Source organism: Amblyomma mixtum, chromosome 2, assembly GCF_055824585.1.
Source record: "Amblyomma mixtum isolate Tamu chromosome 2, ASM5582458v1, whole genome shotgun sequence".
In the NCBI taxonomy this organism is placed as follows: domain Eukaryota; kingdom Metazoa; phylum Arthropoda; class Arachnida; order Ixodida; family Ixodidae; genus Amblyomma; species Amblyomma mixtum.
The window spans coordinates 221,914,720-221,934,247 of NC_143013.1; the positions used below are offsets into that span (position 1 = coordinate 221,914,720).

The 19,528-nt window shown below is 50.1% G+C and overlaps 1 protein-coding gene across 2 annotated transcripts in view; it reads right to left on the reverse strand.

Moving 5' to 3' along the window:
- LOC149362694 (uncharacterized) overlaps positions 1-10,818 on the reverse strand; it is a 59,446-nt gene extending 48,628 nt beyond the window's left edge. Inside the window, exon 1 of one of the 2 annotated variants that reach the window (XM_089573166.1) lies at positions 10,594-10,818. In XM_089573166.1, coding sequence (XP_089429292.1) covers positions 10,594-10,662 — 69 coding nt within the window. In that variant the 5' untranslated portion in view covers positions 10,663-10,818. Of the gene's footprint in view, positions 1-5,733; positions 5,886-10,593 lie in introns of those variants that run through there. The other variant, XM_089573168.1, reaches the window with a different exon arrangement.
- Between the last annotated feature and the right edge of the window lie 8,710 nt (positions 10,819-19,528).

The window sequence follows — 19,528 nt, forward strand, 5'->3', positions numbered from 1 at the left end:
TACTTTGATCTTCTAGGTATCTCTAGATAGCGCTGCCTCCCACTGCTCCGTTGAGGCGTTTGGTATGTGACGGACATCGGTTATGCGTTGGAAGCCCTATTTGATGCGATGAAGGGTCAGTCAATCCCCGCACCAAGGGCAGGTGTCCCGTGCAGGGCGGTGAGGTGTCGCACCCAAAAGGAATTTTGCGTAAAATAAACTGGTTTAGAAATGTGTTGGTTTATCAGGGTCTCGAGCGGACTGACTGCTTCCTGTATGGCTTTATGTATGGCCTTTGTATGGCGGCGACTGCGTTGACGAAGTTAGCGCGCAGATCAGAAGGAGTGCGACGGCGTCGCGGCGGTGGCTGTGTAGAGCCATACAGAGGTAGAATTGCCAGCTGCCTGGCATCGGGTTATATTGACGCCTTAGCGCTCGGCGGCTGCGTTCACAAAGCCAGTGGGCGGGCTTACGCATTCTCACGCGTAAGCAGTCTTAAGTGTCTGTGCCGACTTTTTATATGCGCGGAGGCGTGTCTAAGTATTGTGAAGGTGTAGCGACATCAGTGAGGAGAGTCTAAACCCATCCATCCACATTCTGAATGGCTTTGTTGGGGAGGTCACCGCGGGTGATGTGATGGTCATCCTATTTGATTTGTGAATGCTGGCGGGTGTCTTTGCGCGGTGGGTGAGAGGGAAGTGTGATGTAGCGAACACTTCTCATGGTTTGTGTGGCGAAGTCCAACCTGGTGTCCAATAGCACATTGGTGCCGGAGCTCGTGGGGAACGGGAAGTATTGTGCAGTGAGTTTAAGTGCCTGTGTTTCTGCCCAGAGGCACCTTCCCGTGGGGGTTGTGTAGCGGTGTCCCCATTCGATGTGCTGCGAATTGAGGTCCCCGCCAATAAGTAGGGGGTGTGCGCCTGCTGCCTGGCGGATGTCGCGTAGGAGGGTGATGAGGGTGTGCATGAGTTGTGGCGGGCAGATATAAAAATCAGCGATGTAGATGGGTTGCTGCTTGGGTGTGCGGGGTAATAGTCCTGTTAGCATACACGCTAGTGGGGAGCTGATTTTAATATTTACTACCGTGAGTGTTCTCAGGACGAGTGTGGTGGTGGGTGGTGTGTGCGTGTCGTCAGAGTGTTGGGCGTTGTAGCTGGGAAGGTTGGGTTTCTACTACGCATCCTACAGGAGGATGATGGGGGTGGGGGAATTCGAGTAGGTAGGAAATGCTGACGCTATGTTGGCTTTTTTTTTTCAAAAAATATATTGAGACACCGACCAGTAAAATAAAATTTGAAATTGACGTTTCGGCGCCCAGGTTCACCTGAACTTTACTCTAACATGCAAAGCCCACTCCGTGGTTCCCCGCTCCTTGGGTCTCAACAGACCGGTGTCGACACCTTTTGGGCTCAGTGTGGTTGGCAAAGTGCAACGTCTGCTCCTGCAAGCAAGAATCTTGGACTGCAAGGAAAAAGTCCGCGCACTGGAGAACGAAGCGTTTTTTGCTCGTCGTCTTCTAAAACACCAATGTCCTAATGAGTTCACCAGAATACAGTTGCACGCAGATCAGAACATGGAACGCCAACGCCAGAGATGTGAGCGTGCTCATGACAATAAGTTAAGCAGGCTCCTATCCGAACACCGGACAGGGCAGACGGTGCTTTTAAAACCCGCAGTGCATAACCTTTTATCGTATAAGCCTGACCGAGGCGAAGAGGCGGCTCTTAATTTGGGGTTGAATTTCAACCTAGGAGCTGCTCCGAATAGGAAGAAGTTGGTATGCGCTGCGAAAAATGCGATCAGCCAAGTTGAAAACACTCGCTCGCCAAGAGGCCCGCACACGGGTGGTGGGCGTCCTTAACGCCATTCATCGCGGACCTTCCCGTTCTGCTTCGTCTCGTGAAGAACATTCCGTTATGAAGAGCCTTCGTGACACCAAAAATATTGTAATTTTGCCAGCAGACAAAGGCAACGCGACAGTTCTTTTGGACAAGTCTGTATGACCGCAAGATACTGTCTCTCCCGGAAGACGGTGACACGTAGCACGTTCGCTTCAAGAAGGACCGTAAACTCAAGTAGGAGAGGGAACTATAGAAGCCTCTCGCCGATGTATTTCAGTTCGTCCGGCCGAGCCAAAAACCACACTACTACAAGGTACTATGCCATAATGGTTCCGCGCCAGCATTTTATAGCTTGCCAAAAATATACAAGCCAGGAGTTCCAATGCCACCCATCGTGGATTTTACCCGCTCCCCTCTGCACAGCTTCTCCGAATTCTTGCACCGTATTCTTTCCCGCTTGTTGGCCATGGGACTTGTCACGTTTTACAACTCATACGACTTTGTTGAGAACACCCGCAACACCATGACTGAAGACAGTGACGTGATGGTGTCTTTCGACGTGAAGTCCCTGTTCACGAGTGTGTCGATTGACTTGGCTGTCGACGTGTGCACGGCTGCGCTCGATAGCGATGCCTCTTTAGCGGAAAGATCGTCAATAGAAGCACGGGACTTGGGCCGGCTCCTTGCTTTCTGCCTGAGCAATACCTATTAGGGTAAACTTCTACAAGCAAGTCAGCTGGACCCCCAGGGATGCTTCTGTTGCCGTGATGGCCGCTAATCTCACCATGGAATAATTGGAGCGACGGGCGTTAGCCTCTTTTAACCCTCCCCCCCCCCCCCCCCCCCCCTCAAGATCTTCCTCCGTTACATCGATGACTGCTGTTGCATTATTCACAAGGACGCGGTAAGCCAGTTTCTGACACATCTGAACAACCAGGAAGACGCCATTCAGTTCACGTTGGAAGAAGTGGACGGCAGTCTACCTTTCCTGGACGTCCTCGTCTCAAGGGAAGGCCGAAAGTTGTCGTTTAGCGTATACAGAAAAGCTACACACATAGGCCGCTACCTACATTTCAGTTCCGTCCATCCTGCCGCCCTAAAAAGAGCAGTGTCAGCATTTTAACGCAGCGGGTCAAGAAAATATGCACAAGCACCATTGACGCCGCTGCGGACGCATGAAGGGTACGGAACGATCTCGTTAGCTGTGGTTACCCAAGTCATTTCATCAGGTCAACAGGACGACAGCTGTCACTACCTCGACAACCTGACGCCCCTCTTCCCCCCAAGAAACATGCGGCTATTCCATGTGTTCCCAAAACAAGTGAGTGTCTCGCCCATGTATTGCGAGAATATAACGTGCAAGTAGCCCATGTCCTTGCCAAGAAAACGCGACAACTGATGAACGTCAAAGACCAGTTGCCGAAAAAGATTCCCAGGAGTTTTCTACGCCATCCCTTGCGCAGATTGCAACGGTGTCTACATCGGCGAAACTGGAAATTAAAAGAAACGCTTACAATAACATGGTCGTGATGTGCAGAATGAAAATACTCGCCATAACGCCTTGGCAGAGCACGCGGTCACGCAAAATCACAAAATCAATTGGGAAAAAGGCAAGAATCATAGAGAAAGAAAAAACTGACAGCATTACAGGCTTCATCTCGAGTACCTGGTAACACAGACAACGTCACACATGCCTAATCGTAACAAGGGCAATCTTAACCCGATTTACGCGTGATCTTTACGGCGATTACTCTAGGTTTTAAAGACGAACCCTACTAGGTGTGATTCCATTGTGAACAACGCCCCCGTTCTGGGCGCCGAAACGTTAATTTCAAATTCCAGTTTGCTGGTCGGCGTCTCTGTTTCTTCATGTGGATCCCCCCGGTCAAGACAGGATTCCGTTACACTCTCGACTTTATGCTGGCTTTCTCCTGAAGCCGCCGGAGTTGCTCCGTAATAGTCTCAGGTTCTTGTGATTTTTGTTGCGAAAGCAACACTAAGCGATTCTCCGAGCCATTTCGCGGAGCTGAGGAAAGGCCATACTGCGCATGCGCGAGGAGCATTGACGTGACACGGCGCACAGCTGGCGCGCCGCCGCCGGCGCTGCGCGGGTGCCTCAGGGGTGCCGCCGTCGCTCTCGCCAGTTGCACATGGGCAGTAGCGAGCACAGCTGGCGTGCCGGGGCCGCCGCCGCTGCCGCGCGCTCTCCATCGCCTCTTTCTCTCCCCTCGTTGCTTTCGCAATCCTCCGGGTTTAACCAGAGCTAAACAACTGCCACTTTTTTGTCCCGCCCCGCCATTACTTAACCACGTTATGTGCGCGACAATTTTAATCGCGTTTATAATCCTCACCTTGGGAAGAATTACGCCAGTCTGCTTCATGTTATCACATTGTCATAAAGTGAATGTTTATAAAAATTATACATACACTAGCGGACTGGTCGGCACGGTACGAGTAGCAGATGCAGCACACTTGAAAAAAAAATTACAAAGATCTCGCCCGCTCAGGGACCTCGATTACGTGCAGGTATAGAAAGAAAAATTTAAAAAAAAATCCGCCACAATGAATCGAAAGCTTCATTTGTTCAAACGCTGGCAAATCATCGGTTAGACAATGCTGCGAGAGAGGGCTGGGAGAAGCCCGGCCGCAAAAATATGGTGCTGGCTAGGTTACCGGAGCAGAAGAGACGCACAGAACGAAAGGAACACCGATGCCACTTGAGCAGTTAATCATCAATGATGGAAGCATAAACAATGCCAGAATGCCTTTTGATGCCGTTTATCATCATCGCCAAATTTTAACCCCTTTTAAGATCAAGCTCGATATGCCAATCAAACCCTTGGTTACGCCCCGCTTTCACCCTGAAACATAAAGTTCTTTTATTTTCTATTTATTATCTTCGCTTATGACAGGGAGGCAATTTTGCAGTTCCAGCACTCCGACATAAACAACAGCTTTCTTTATGAAGATACTCGGCACTCACGTATCGGGCGGCGACGCCGATATGTTTGAGCACGATGGGGAGTATACATACTGCAGCGCAAAACAATTAACCTGCTGTAGAATGCGCCGAGCATCTGACAACAACGGTCATCTGCTTTTTGAACAAAAGAATGGGCATATAAAATACCAAATAGTTGCGCACTGTATGACTCGGCAACTATGTCATTACTTCGGCATGTTCTATAGCCAATGCGCGTCGTGAGCCACTCGTTCCGAAAAAATTAACTCGAGTCGACCTTTCCTGGGCGCTACTTTAAATATGAGGCAACTACGGAGTACGGTAACATACTGTTATGAACATATTTATACGAACGATCTAATCTCCCGATGCCCGATGCGTGGCAAAATCTTGCTTTTAAAGTTTGTCCTTCGCTCGCGCAAAATAGTTAAGACTGCCATATAACATTAATGAGGAGCGTTTTTGACAATAAATGGCTAAAAGCTGCAAGCGTCCCGAGGGGCGATGTGAATGTGAAGATGTATTGATTGTTATGGTGCAATCTTATCACATGCGAAAAATTGCTTTCATACACAGCTTCCCGTTAAAAAAATCGCTTGCCCAGAATTTCTGGAAAAGTTTACAGACATTGGTGTCTTTAAAACAGTTTACCGAAATCCGGAGGATTTAACAGTTTAACGGCAACTTAAGTGATCCCTATATTCCTCTAACTCTGACTCAAACCAGTGATAGTTAGGTCTCCACTGTTTTAGCCGAAACTAGCCGGGCTACATAACCGCTTTGCGGCATCCCCATTACGATCTCATGACCATCATTTTGCCCCACATGCGAGAACAAATCATATGACCAACAATTTTCTATAAGCCGCATACCCAGCTCTAGAGAGTAGCTTTTATGTGCAAACGTGCAAAAGTTCAGTACAGTTTTTTTTCGCATCAAGCTAGTGCATACCTTTTGCGGCGCCATCCCCGGCTGAGGCGACGCAGCATCGTATACGCTTGCATACAGCCCGGCCAGTCAAACAGCGGCGGCAGGCCCAGGGAATTCGTGACTGAGCGCTGCCCAACAGCTGCGGCCTTCGTAGCTCCAAAGATTTCGCCGGCACAGCAGCAGGCGCCTGCGAGCAGCCCTCTTTGTTTCCCGCGTACTGGCCGACGTCTTTGTCTGGCAAGCAAATCACTACTCACGCGACATCTGTCACTCAAGCTGAGAACGCGGCCGCCAGCATCGCTCCGCGCAACCGTATGCTCCTGCACTAAACGCTGGTTCCGCCAGATGGCACTGCCACACATCTACTGCCGGAAGAAAGAAAGCGAGTCCATCGTTTGGCAGCTTGTGGACATATGAAGCTTTCGTCGGCAAGATGTAATGAGTCGCTTTGTTTGGAGAGCCTCAGCCTTGTGTGCTCAAGCAGCTTTTACTTCTTTTCTGTTTAACCGCCCTGCCCCTGCTTTCTTCTGTCCATCTCTGCGCATTTCTTATTATTCGTTATTCAGTTCATAATGCTGCATTTCTTTCTGTCGTCGGGCTAGCCCCAACCGGAGGCCGTGCGGAGACCTTAACGACCCCGTCACGACATCGTGACTCATAGCTCACGTTGTTGGCCGGCGTGTGCTTGCTAAAATGAAACGCACCTGTCAGAGGGAAACGCGCATGATGAATGAAGTGGGCGCCGGAGGCAGCAAGCACAACGTAGTTAACAATAAGAAAAAAAAAACAAACAAACCAGTGAGAAGAGAGCTAAACGGGCTTCCACGTACGCTTTCAATGCCGACTCCTTAGTTAGCAGTGGAGGCATTACGGCGCCTACAGCATCAATTTGCGATCAATCGTGACGCCGGTTCCTGTCAGCAGGATGCACTTATGGCGCCTGTTCACAGGCAACCTGTGCGAATGGCGCTGTAACTGAAGCCGCATGCACGTTTTGTGTCAGTTCGCCATAACGTAGACAAACCTCTCTTTGCAATTCGTGAGCGCATAAGTAGGACGATAAGGCTGGCGTTTTGGGGAACGTTAACTGTCTAACAAGTAGTTTGGTGAACACACTGTCGCCAACTTACCGGCATAGAGTAGCCTTCTAATAAAGGTTTAACCTAAGAAAGTGTGTGTACAATGGAAGGGAGAGCGTCTTAAACAACAGTCACGTAGCACTAGCGTGATTGTCAGCGGACGCAACGCGGACTTATGGGCCGCTCGTTGTTGACAAAACAGGTTTAGTCAAGCGTCTAGACATAAGCAAAACAAAAGTGCCGAATGCGCCGACACCGACAGGTGACACTAGTGACAAGCATGCGCTCTTCCTTCAATGAATGTGAGGAAAAAAATACGAAAGAAAGGTGGATATAAAAGTTGTGCTTCCTGGCAAACAAACAGGGTTTCGACCGACTAAAATGCCAGAAGAGCTCTCGTTCATGTATTGCTTAGACCGCCTTTGAAATCATTATTTGTTCACTCTTCATAGCTCGCGTTTTACAGGCACCGGTAAGTGCCTGTCGAGCTCCTGGAAGCGCTACAGCAGCGTACCGCCATCGTCGCGAGCCTCCCCCCCCCCCCCCCCCCCCCCGTTCTTCCTTTGCTGTACAGTTTGGGAGTACGACTTGTCAATGTGGTATTGTTGAAAAGCAGATCGCAGTGCATTGTTTTGTCTTGAACACAAAAGCACCATACAAAGCCATCGAGACATTTCGTGACGGCAGTCGTTCCGCCTGCATGCAATACTATATCAACTGTTTCCTTGCAACAGAAATAAAACCTAGGTTTTTGTTTTTATTAGCGGTAACAGTCTGGGTATAAAAAACTGCCAGGCAAAGCAAATGCGGAGGTTTATTAAACTACAGTTTTTAGGGGAACTTCGGATCGAAAAAAATTCAACGTCGTAAGTGACGCAGTTTAGAAGACGGGACGCTATGCCAATCCAGAGTCTGAAATGTATAAAATATATGCCATGCCAATAGTTTTACAAGGAGTTACACCAGAGCAGAATTTTTTTTCTAGTTAATGGGCCACAAAGTTAGCTATCGCGATAACTATGCAGCATATCAAAGCACTTGCACGATTGGCGTAACAGAGACGTAACCTGCGCTTCGAGCAAAAAGGCGATGTCGCAGGCCCAGATATATTTTGCTTCAAAATAGCTGTACTCTTAAAACGATCGCACAGAGTTCCCGTCAGGAGCGAAATCGGCCGTCTCATGTCACGAAATTCGGTGATTGGTCGAGAGAGGTCCTGTGACCTTGTGACGCCATCACAAGCTGCTCATCGGGATGTGAAAGACCTAGTTTAGGAGAGCAAACTAGACAGAGAATCGAATAAAAATCGCAATAAAATGTGATAGATGCAAATGTCGGCACCGCCACAGCGTAGTCAATACCTGTTACAGCAGCTAGCAGTACGAATATGGCTGATGGACCGAGAATTGTAATGAAAGTGACGCAAACACACACAGACGTTGCAACAGAAGCTGCGACAAATGTGAAAATTAATTATATCGCATTCCACTCTTATGGTGACTCAAGCGTCCCCATAGTTTTTCTTGAGCTCTTCATAATCTGTCGGTGCGCGCTGCATCGATTCAAACTCAGAGTATAGGCTGCTGCTCTCAAGGTTGCTAATGTGCAGCTTGAAGCACCAAGCTAAGGTAAAGGGCAACTACGGTATTTTTTTCTTTACCTTCACTGATTTTTGTAATTATTTAACGGTAATCTCCGCAGTCATCTGATCTCTTCTGCCAGATTTTCTATAAATGCACCGGTTTTGTTGCAGCGGTAATATATTTTTTTAATTTCCTCTTTTGTGGCCTCACTTGTGGTGATAAAATTCTACGGGCAGCCTTGCGTGTGTAACGTCCTAGTTTGCGCACTCGGTAACATTTTTCTCCTCTTGCTGAAGGAGGAAATTTCTGGCTTGTTTTTGGTCATTTCGTTGATAGAATGACACAAGGTGACCGAATAACGAGTGGACTTTCCAACACAACCATGACTCCCTGCCTGCCTCTGCCCGCCTCTGCCTGCCTGCCTTTCTGTCTACATTCGCCTGTAAGCACAGACCACCTTCAAAGTTGCCGGTTTTTCCCACAACTATTTGACGAATCTTTCGTTAGATAGAGGAGCAACCTATGCTGCTAGGACACAGGGACGTAGTCATCAGTCTCTTGTGGATCAAATTCCTTGAACAAACCTTTTTCCTTTGATGTAGTTCATCCCAGCTACAACCCGTGCCAATAATCACCGTTTAAAAAAAAAAGAAACAAGTCAGTCCGCATGTAGCCACTTCAAATGCTGCGATTTAGCAAACAGCGTCTAACATTTTCCAATATGCTTGGACCCTGAATCAGGCGTAAACGTGTGTTAGAAAGAACATAAACACCTTCTGAAAGGATTCTCTGCTTAAACCTAGCTCGACCGAGGATTGTCTAGACATCGAAGCTAGGTTGATCGGTTCGCCAGCTGTGCTTACACATGCGATAATGGAAACCTTTGGTAGTCGTAGTGTGCTTGCCCGAAGATTGATCTCCGGGCACAGCGTCCCGACAGCAAGCAAGAGACGCTCCTGCACCGGCTGCATCCAGAACAAGGCTGCCTTGCCGGGAATGTCTGCTATCGGCAGGGGTTGTATTTCAAGCGCGCTGCCGCACAGTCTTTGCCCGGAAAAAAGGTACATGCCCTGAGAAGCCTGAAAGTTCCTCTCTAATAGACAACTATCGCCGCTTTAAGTCTTTTAACTATACCCATCGGCCTACCCACAGACGTCATATAACGTGCTTACGAGCACGTACAGTCAATGCGCTCCCATTTAATCACTTTCGACAAGATAGAACATTTTTGTGTCGCGTCGCGCTCATAATTTTCTGTGCCCTTCGTAAGAAGGAAAAGTAATGTCTCTCAGCCGTGCTGCCTTTTGTGTGCCTTTGTAAAAGCGTTCTTAAAATCTGAGTACTACGCCGGCAGCAAATGGTCGCAGCATCGGTCACACTAAGCACGAACCTACCGAACAGATGTCCAGATAGACTAAAAATTACTTGTTCTCTAGCGCATTCCCTAATGGGAATTAACTTTATTCTGTCGAAACAGAATAAAGGATTTATGTCCATCCAGGGAAGGTTTTTTTTCGGGTGCGATACAAATACTTGTTGGGTCCTTGATGGAATTGGTACAGGATGCTGAGGGAATGTTTTTCATGCCGAGAGGAAGGTTTAAAGGTGTCCTCTCCTAATTAACTCTAAGACGATTTAGGTTTTAATAATGAAATTAGGGAAATTTTTTTACCAAGTTACTCAGATATATTGCTCGGTCCTATGCCCTTGTTTCCTTGGTACGAGCTTTTCTTGAACCTGCTGCATTGCATACAGTAACTGCAGTACGCATCACACTGACATAGTACAGCAACAAATTTTCGACACTCAGGGGGACGGGGAGGGAGGACGGATAAAGCCAGTGTAGAGATGTTACGTGAGGCATCAGGTGACATAATACAGGAAGGTAGGTCCGCGCCAGACGGAGATCCTGCACGCTACGGTCAGAGCGACGTGGCGATGAACAAGTATTATCCATTATGACTTAGCGGAAAAGACAGCAGCTTGTGGCATCTACAGCGCTGGCCTGGTGCACACGCCTGCACACACTGCCACCCCGGCACACACAGAGGACACTTCCGAATCCCACCCCTGAGCTAAAATTCATGTCTGGCTATCCTTAAATGAACCAACCACGACAAGCAGCTACCGCCGCCATGCAACACAGCCTAAGCGCGTGAGACCGCCGTCCGAAATGTGCGAGGAGCAGTTTGAGAGAGTACGCTAATCCAGAAAACTACTGCTCTGAGGTGCTTGCGAAATAGAGGGGGCGTACACAGCCAGCGGTCCTTTGCAAGACTAAGCAGCATTGCAGGACGGGTGATCCAGTTTGCAGCGTAGCGGGAACACAAAGGCGCGGGAATTAAGCCGAGCTCGAGGCTGTCGTCGTGGCCGCCGCGAAGTTGAGTAGCAGCGCAGTGGAAGGGAGATGGCCCGCTGATGGTATGCCCAGGATGGTTGTGTTGTCCGGCTATCGCCGCCGTCGCTAATGCGCAGGCGCGCCAAAACGAATAAAAGGCGTGCGCCGCAACCTACGTGCGGGCTTATCTCGGCCAGCCACGCATCGACGAACATGCATAAATAAACGCCGCTTCGCCCCCTGGAAACTTGCCTGCTCCTTCGCATGAACGCGCGCTCATGAACCACGCTCCACAACAACTAGCGACGAGGATGGGATAGAAGGCGGCGTTCTTCAGTTTTTAAGGCAAGTGTTTCCGAATTGCACTCGGTGAAGAAGGCTATCGTTTTGCAGTGTGCGGAGCCCGTGACTGTCGTCATGACTGCGGACGAGGCAGCAATGACGCGCTTCGCTGGGTGACTGGGCCAGCTGGAACCCTTCGACGAGTCCGCCAGCGATTGGGCTTCGTACGAAGAGCGGCTTACGTCGTTCCTGATTGTCAACGGAGTACCCGACGGCGACAAGGTACATGCCTTCTTGAGCATTATCGGTCCGAAGACCTACGGGTTGTTGAAGTCATTAACTGCTCCAGACCTGCCTTCTACGAAAAGTTTCGATGTCCTCAAGAAAGTTTTGACCACCTGCCCCCGAAGCCGTCCGTCATTGGAGGACGGGCCAAGTTTCACCGGAGTTGTCAACGAGAAGGCGAGTCCATATCTAGTTATGTTGCCGAGCTTTAAACTGTCGCAAACGTGCGAGTTTGGAAGCGCCCTTGACGAGTCCCTTCGGGACCCGCTTCGTGTGTGGCCTGCTACGCGAAGACATTCAGTGAGTGCTTTTCACGGAAGATAGCGAGCTTACGTTCAAGAAAGCTGTGGAGAGGGCTCTTGCAATGGAAGCGGCTAAGAAGAGTGCTGATGAAGCACGCGGCACCGACGCCGCAGTCAGCGATGTGCACAAGGTGGAGGCTGAAGCGCAGAAAACACGCAAAAGCTGTTTTCGCTGTGGTTCACCAAAACACACGAGTGAAGCATGCCCTCACTTGGACGCTACGTGTTTCAGTTGCAACAAAAAGGGGCATACCCAGAGAGTCTGCAGAAGCAGTGGTAAGACTTTTTCTAAGAAAAAGCAAATGAAAAAAAGATGCCCAGGCTTAGCTTGGTTAAGCCAAGAATCCGTTGCATATTGCGCGGTCTTTTTGCGCGAGGTATTGCTTGCGGTACTCGATTTTCTCAGCAGGTTTTCCTCCGTGACGTATGGATGGATAGATGGATAGGAGCGCCCCCTTTGAAACGGGGCGGTGGCAACCGCCACCATGCTCAGCCGTCTTTTTTCCCCTTTTTTTTCTTTCTTTTTTGTTTGTTTATTTTTTTTTTCACGTGGTTTGGTGGCTGCCCGGCCGCGCCCAAGGGCTGAACTGAGTGTTTGCAATATGCTACGCATAAAAGAATGTAAACATGCTGACGGTTGTGTCGCGGAAAGCTTCGACCCACAGTCTTAACGGCGTGTCGGCAGCTCAGTGCGACCCTGTCACCGTACTGATGGCCATCAGCGGCGTCTTGGTGAACATGGAGTTGGACACGGGAGACGCTTCATCCGTCATGTCAAAGACTCAGTTCCGTCAGCTCTTTCCTTCGGCTGTACTGGAGCCTACTACAGTTAAACTTCGTACCTACACAGGAACACTGGTACAACCCCAGAGGGTCTCTTCTGTCAACGTGCAGCACGGCAACCGTTCTGCAATTCTTCCACTCTACGTTGTAGACCACAAGGGACCACCTCTACTGGGCCAGGAGTGGCTCCGAGCCGTCCGGCTGGAGTGGGCGAAAATGTGGAACCTGAACAACATTACAAGGTCACACTCCAACTCATTTCAGCGTTAAAAAATTAGCAGAGGCTCAGCTTGGTTAAGCCCGGAAATTGCGAAAGCAACTTCATCCGTTTCTTCAGCCCGCATCCGCCGTGTCTACCGCCGCTGTGCGCCGACGGCACGAGCTGGAGCTCTGTTTATACAACTGGTATGTTGAAATTGTGTCGTTCCATACCATTCATAGATTCTTCACCCATTGAAGTATCTTCGGCATTAAGAGCGTCCATGAAACTTGTCTCCAAACTGGCTATCTCCATAGTTTCGCTACCGTTAACACCACTCATTAAACTTGGCTTTGCACTTGTAGATGCACCCGCATCAAGCGATGTTGACCGGCGTGCTCGCCAGGCTGCTGCATACGCACGTTGTTTAGCTAGCCGTTCTTCCCGTTCTTCGTCTGTTTCTTCGGCGCGGCGCCGTCGCTTGGCCGCAGCAGATCGTTCCAGCCTCGCCTTGTACACATCATCCGACATAGCTGACTGAGAGGAACGCAGCTGCAGCCCCCCCCCTCCCCCCCCCCCCCCCGTTTTATCCCGCTCCAGCGAGCGCCCTCTCTCGGCAGCGGCGCAGCCGGCGTGTAATGCTGTACCACCACCATCGATGGCGCGAGCTGGGGCCCCGGCTCTCGGTCTGTCATGACGTCACGCGGTCACGTGACGCGCCGCTGTGTAAGGAGGCGCCACGACCATCGATGGCAGAAAAGTGCAAGCAGTATTGCTTTCGCAACAAAAGAGGCTTGACGCATTGCTGGCGAAGTACCAACCCCTTTTCAAAGACAAGTTAGGCACGATAACAGAAGAGCGCGCCGAACTTTTTCTTAAACCTGGTATGAAGCCGAGATTCCTAAAAGCCAGGAATGTTCCGTTCGCGTTACAAAAAGCTTTCGACGCTGAATTGGCCAGAATGGAACAACTGGGAATTATGTCGCCGGTTATGACGTCAGAATACGCTACGCCTTGGGTACCCGTAATCAAGCAAGATGGTAGCATACGGATTTGCGGCGACTACAAGACGACCGTTAACCCATGCCTCTATGTCGACCGCTACCCATTACCAAAGGTGGACGACCTGTTCACAGCCTTGTCGGGGGGTAAGCATTTCTCGAAGATTGATCTCAGCCGGGCCTATCAGCAAGTGGTCATGTCTGAGTCGTCAAAACAATACCTCACGTTAAATACGCACAAAGGATTGTTTGCTGTTAATCGACTCGCGTTTGGAATTTCGCCCGCACCTAAGAGTTTCCAAAGAATAATTGACACCATGCTGAAGGTCTTGCACGGCGTTTGCTGCTACCTAGACGACATTCTGGTCACTGTTAAAAATGACGAAGAGCATGTCACCAATCTGAAAGCTGTGTTAAAACGACTTCTTGAAAGAGGCGTTCGTGTCAGGAAAGAGAAGGGTTCGTTTTTCCAACAGGACCTTCGCTACCTCGGCCACAGAATCAGCGCACAAGGCATCTCGGCAACGACGGAGAAGGTTGACGCACTCCTCAAGGCTCCAGCCCCTAAAGACAGGTAGCAGCTGCTGTCGTTCTTGGGAGTCAATTTCTACGGCAAGTTCCTTCCGAACCTAGCAACGGTGGCGCAACGATTTTTCAGGCTGCTACGTAAAAACGCCCCGTGGTGCTTGGATGAGCGTTGCCAGGAAGCGTTCATCAAGATCAACAGCTTGCTAGCCTCTCCGCCGATTTTGGTGCACTACGACCCGTGCAAACCATTGCAGCTATCATGCGACGCATCACACTATGGTTTAGGCGCGGTCCTTTCTCATGTTTCGGATGATGGCAGCACAAAGCTAATCGCTTTCGCATCGCGTACCTTGACCGATGCCGAGGAGAAATACAGCCAGCTTGAGAAAGAGGCGCTTGCAATAATATTTGGTGTTAACAAGTTTCATTTCTACATTTTCGGTCGTTCGTTCACATTAGTCACCGACCATAAACCGCTTCAAACAATCTTGGGCCCAACAACCGGCATTCCGACTATCGCAGCAGCGCGTTTTCAGCGCTGGGCTGTCACACTGGGCGCATTTGTTTTTCAGTCCCGGACTGTCCGGGACTACTTGCGGACTCGAGTCCGGTATTTGTTTTTCTCGGGCAGCCCGAAAGCTCCGCCCACCTGCCTGCATCGCCATAGCAACGCGTTCGTTTTTAGCCTATGGTAGTCCGCGGGCTGCTGAGAAGGCAGCAGACGACAGCTGCGCGCCGCGCTGGCAGCCATATTGAGTTAGACTCCGTGTGCATTTTGAGTACTTTTCGTGTTCCTGGAGGTCGATATTATGCGTTAAACCTTCAAATGAGCTCCGTAGCTGCTCTCTGAGCCATCGCAAGACTTTTTGTTCTTGCATCTTCGTTTATTTTCTTGAAATCCACCGCACACGGACGCGCGTTCGAAGCTTCGAGCGCGTATTGTTTGCTCGTGTCGTCAAGAGGTTCTCGTTCGCTTGTTTTGCGACATGCTGTCTGTACGCTTACCTGAAAGCATCGCAGGTGAACCACTCGTATACTGGAGCAGCTATAGAGCTTGTTGTCAACATTTTTGCGAAGGCTTTCGTCTATCTGCCTATCCGCAACGAGTTGGGCTACTTTGTGCGAACTTCGCCGCAAGCAGTAGCGGCGAGCATACCTCCGAAGCTGAGTTCTGTAATGCACCTACGCTAAGCTGACAGTACAGTCTTTAAATCGACTCAGTATCATGATCGAGCGCACGGCGTTGCTTCGGCGTCGTGGTGGCCGTGGCTTGCATCGTCTGCTAGCAGATGACAGCGTCCTTGTACGGTAACCGAGGGGGAGCCCGGCTCTGGCGGCGAGTTCGAAAGCAGCCTATGGCATGCCTATGGCAAGTAGGTCATGTGACCATGACGCTTTTCCTGTCCGAGCGGAAGCCGAGACCTGCCAGCAAGTAGTCCGGGACTGGAAAAACAAATGCGGCCACTGTCAGCTTATCGGTATTCGCTTATCTTCAGGAAATCAAGCGAGAACGCTGAAGCAGATTTCTGTTCGCGCCTGCCGCTATCAGTGGTGAAAGACGAAACACAAGAAAGAGGAAAATTTTGATTCATTGCGGTTGCAATCAATGCCAGCTTCAAGCCAGGACATTGCTCGAGCAACAGCTCGGGACTTCTTGCTTTGTAAAGTGATAGATTTCATTAACGTCGGAGGGCCGGCGCCTGTGACTGAAAAAGATTTGAAGCCTTTTTTTTTTTGACAGACGCAACGAGCTCACAGTTCACCAAGGCTGCATCATGTTCGGGATACGAGTGATCGTGCCGGCAAAGTTGCGCAACTTGCTGCTGGACGAACTCCACGAAGGGCACCCAGGCATCGTGCGCAGCAAGCAACTGGCGCGCAGCTACGTGTGGTGGCCGTCCATCGAGGCGGACCTCGAGCATCGTGTCAAGGCCTGCGTAAGTTGTCAAGAACAACGTTCCGAGCCGTGCAAAGCGCCCCTGCATCCTTGGTCTTGGCCAACAGCACCATGGCAGCGCGTACATATAGATTTTGCTGGCCCCTTTTTGAACGCAATGTTTCTTGTAGTCGTGGACGCGCATTCCAAGTGGCCGGAAGTATTTGTTATGCGCTCGACTACGTCGGACGCTACAGTGGACAAACTGCGAGAGCTGTTTGCGCGGTTTGGTTTCCCAGAAACCATGGTCACTGATAACGGCCTGCAGTTTACTTCCGAAGATTTCAAGCTTTTTGTGAAAGAATTGGGCTGTCTTCACGTGCTTACTGCACCGTATCATCCCAGCTCAAACGGGCTTGCAGAGCGTTTTATTCAGACACTTAAAAACGCTCTTTTTAAGTCTAGCGGAGCGGACACATTACATCTGAGGCTTCACAAGTTGTTGCTTACCTATCGCAACTCGCCCCATGCGACAACAACTGAGTCACCAGCAAACTTGCTACTAGGACGACGGCTGCGAAATCGATTCGATTTTGTCAAGCCAGCGGTGGTAGGAAGGGTTGCATATGATCAGTTCAAGCAATCCGTGGCTCGCCCACGTCGTGATTGTGACATAGCAGTCGGTGACCAAGTGATGGCTCGCAATTATCGAGGCAGACCAAACTGGGTCTCCGGTGTAGTAGTGGGGCAGTCCGGCCCTTTGTCTTTTGCCGTTCGTGCCACCACACCCAGAGGCAGTTTCACCTGGCGTCGTCACAAGGACCAGCTGCTCGCGCGGACCACGGATCCAGACCGCGAGGCTTCTAACCAGGAGGGATACGAGTTCCTGGCGTTTCCACCAAGCGTCGACCCAGTGACATCCTCCGCCCCTACCACCACTGGTCCCGCCGTTTCGCAAGAGTTCCAGACGGCGGGTGCAAGGCGCTACCCTACCAGAGACCGTCGACCACCGGACAGATATCAAGCTGGAAATTAGCTTGTTAAATTATCCAATATAAAAGGGAAGAGATGTGGTGTCCGGCAATCGCCGCGGTCGTTAATGCGCAGGCGCGCCAAAACGAATAAAAGGCGTGCGCCGCAACCTACGTGCGGGCTTATCTCGGCCAGCCACGCACCGACGAACATGCGTGAATAAACGCCGCTTCGCCCCCTGGAAACTTGCCTGCTCCTTCGCATGAACGCGCGCGTATGATGAAACACGCTCCACAACAATGGTCGCCCGAGAAAACGGTTCACAGGAAGATGGACCATAGGGAAACTGAAACTGCGCGGAAAACGACGGTGTTCCATGACAGCGGGCGTCATGGCTGGCGCGAGCAGAGAATGGAGGCGACGACGACAAGATGGCAGATGACGCTGTCCACGTGTCGGCAGGAGAACGGGCCCGCTGGGAGAAATGCCGACCTCTGTAGTGTGCGTAGCACGGTGCTTCCAACAAGACTACCTAGCGGTCCCACTTTTCCAATCACGCTTCCGAAAGGCGCACAACTCCTTTCAAATCACACGTAGGCTTTTTTTACCTTTTAAATAAATCACGGTGTTAATGCATTCCGAGCAGCGACGTTGGCCCCGGATTCGCAAGAAATAGGCTTAACAAGACTGCTCCCTTCACGTCACGTTTCACACAAGCACGCGACTCCACCGCTTTCATCATAATCTCTGCACACTAAACACGCCGGATTTCACATCACCACAGAAAAAAGTACACTCGAGGGGTGTCGCCCGAATGACTGTGCCCTCCGGCGCGAACAGCCGTATTTGCCTTTTCCCGGTAAAAGGCGATGCGCTGCAGTGACCTAAGGGTATACGCAGCAAGCCACGGCCGAGTCTCCGCATTGTACTGCACACGGTTTTAGCTAAGTTGTGGTCTCTAATCCGCGAACTCCCTTGTACAACATATTTGAAGTTCGTCTCGTGTCTACGAGCTTGGTCTAAACAGCAAGTTTTATATTAGCAGGGTGCTTTCATTGTTTCAGGCACTAGACAACACTGAGTTGGTGTTTCGCGCTGAGAAAACGAAGCGGCCTGCTTAATAGGTGGGGCTCCGGCTATTGCAAGTGTGTTCCGAGTCCACTGAGGGCTAGAGTCAACTCCGAGCAGCTGCTTCGCAAGAATTGTATCCTATCCTTGTGGTGATGTCCATGGAATTGAGATCTTTCAGATCTTTCCTGCGGCTACCAGGTTGGTTTTAAAACGCGAAAATAACGCTTGCTTTGACTATCTGCACTATTTTTCCGACTGTTGGTCGTGGAAAAATAGGAAGCATTCGGTGTTTACTTAAATTTGAATTAGGCTTAAGTAGAAGCGTCGCTAGCCTCCTAATGGGAATTTTTTTATCAACGTCATGGAAGAAGTACCGGTTATGGTAGGGAATAAAAGAGTCACGTTACGCATATGCCTCCAGTTGGGGGCGGGTGCACAACTGAATAACACCATCTGTCGGGCTTTAGAAGTTCAGGTGGGAGCACCTTGCGTCGAATGCAGAAGCATGTACCTGGTATGTGTATGTAAGTGCGGGATCAGTTTTGCTCAAATAAAAGTTGGAAGTTCAGCGCTCTTTACCTTATTCTCCTTCTTTTTCCTGTGTTGTGTTCGCGCTGCTGATACATGTGCACAACTGGTATGAACCGGCTTTAATTCCCAGTGAGGGAATACATTTTCAGGGCATGGGAATTCAAGCAGTATATGACCCTTCGAAACTACCATTTCAGTATATTCCTATTTAGTGTTCTGTAGTGACAGAGGAGGTATCTGCTCAGTATTAATTACCGCCTCGCCCCCCCCCCCCCTCCCCCTCGCCAGAAGTGGTGTTCTTAAAGACACATTGAAGCACTTTTTTTAATCGGCTGGCAGTGGCGTACTATAGTTTTTCATGCTCTATACTGGTCGTATCCTAATAAGGCAAAAACAAGTGCGAATTTCCTTTTTTTTAGCAGAAATGTGCGGCCTGTGCCGCGGGGCACACCACGCAGCGTGCCGCCGCCTGTGATTTGTCAAGAGGTTGTGACGACACATTGAGGACCGATGAAGCTGCCGATATGAATCCGGCGCTGAGTTGCATGCCGATCGCAGCTTTCCGTGGTGTTGCAAAAGCGAATAAGGGACTATTTTTTCACTGCCCTCCAAAGAAAAGGGTACTACAGTTTGTTCATTCCAAGTATCGCCTGAAACCAAATAACACGCAATAAAAAGATTGTACGCCTAGCACAAGCCTACGCCAGCGCGTATGCATTCCATGCGTAAAAGGTGTCAGCACAACCTCGGCTCGTATTCTCGGAAAGAGGTGCGAGCAATACTGAAGCCAATTACCACCACCGGACGCCTCCTGGCTCGCCCAAAAGAGCGTCATCCTAAAGAAAAGGCCCAAGGCGTTGTGCACAAAAAATCCTGTTCTCAGCACCCAGCATTGAAGGTTGGGGCAACAGAGTATTTCCTGGAAGTGATCAAGCAGCACAAGGCTGATGTCAGAATTAGTGAAGCGCAGTGGCCGACCACTGCGA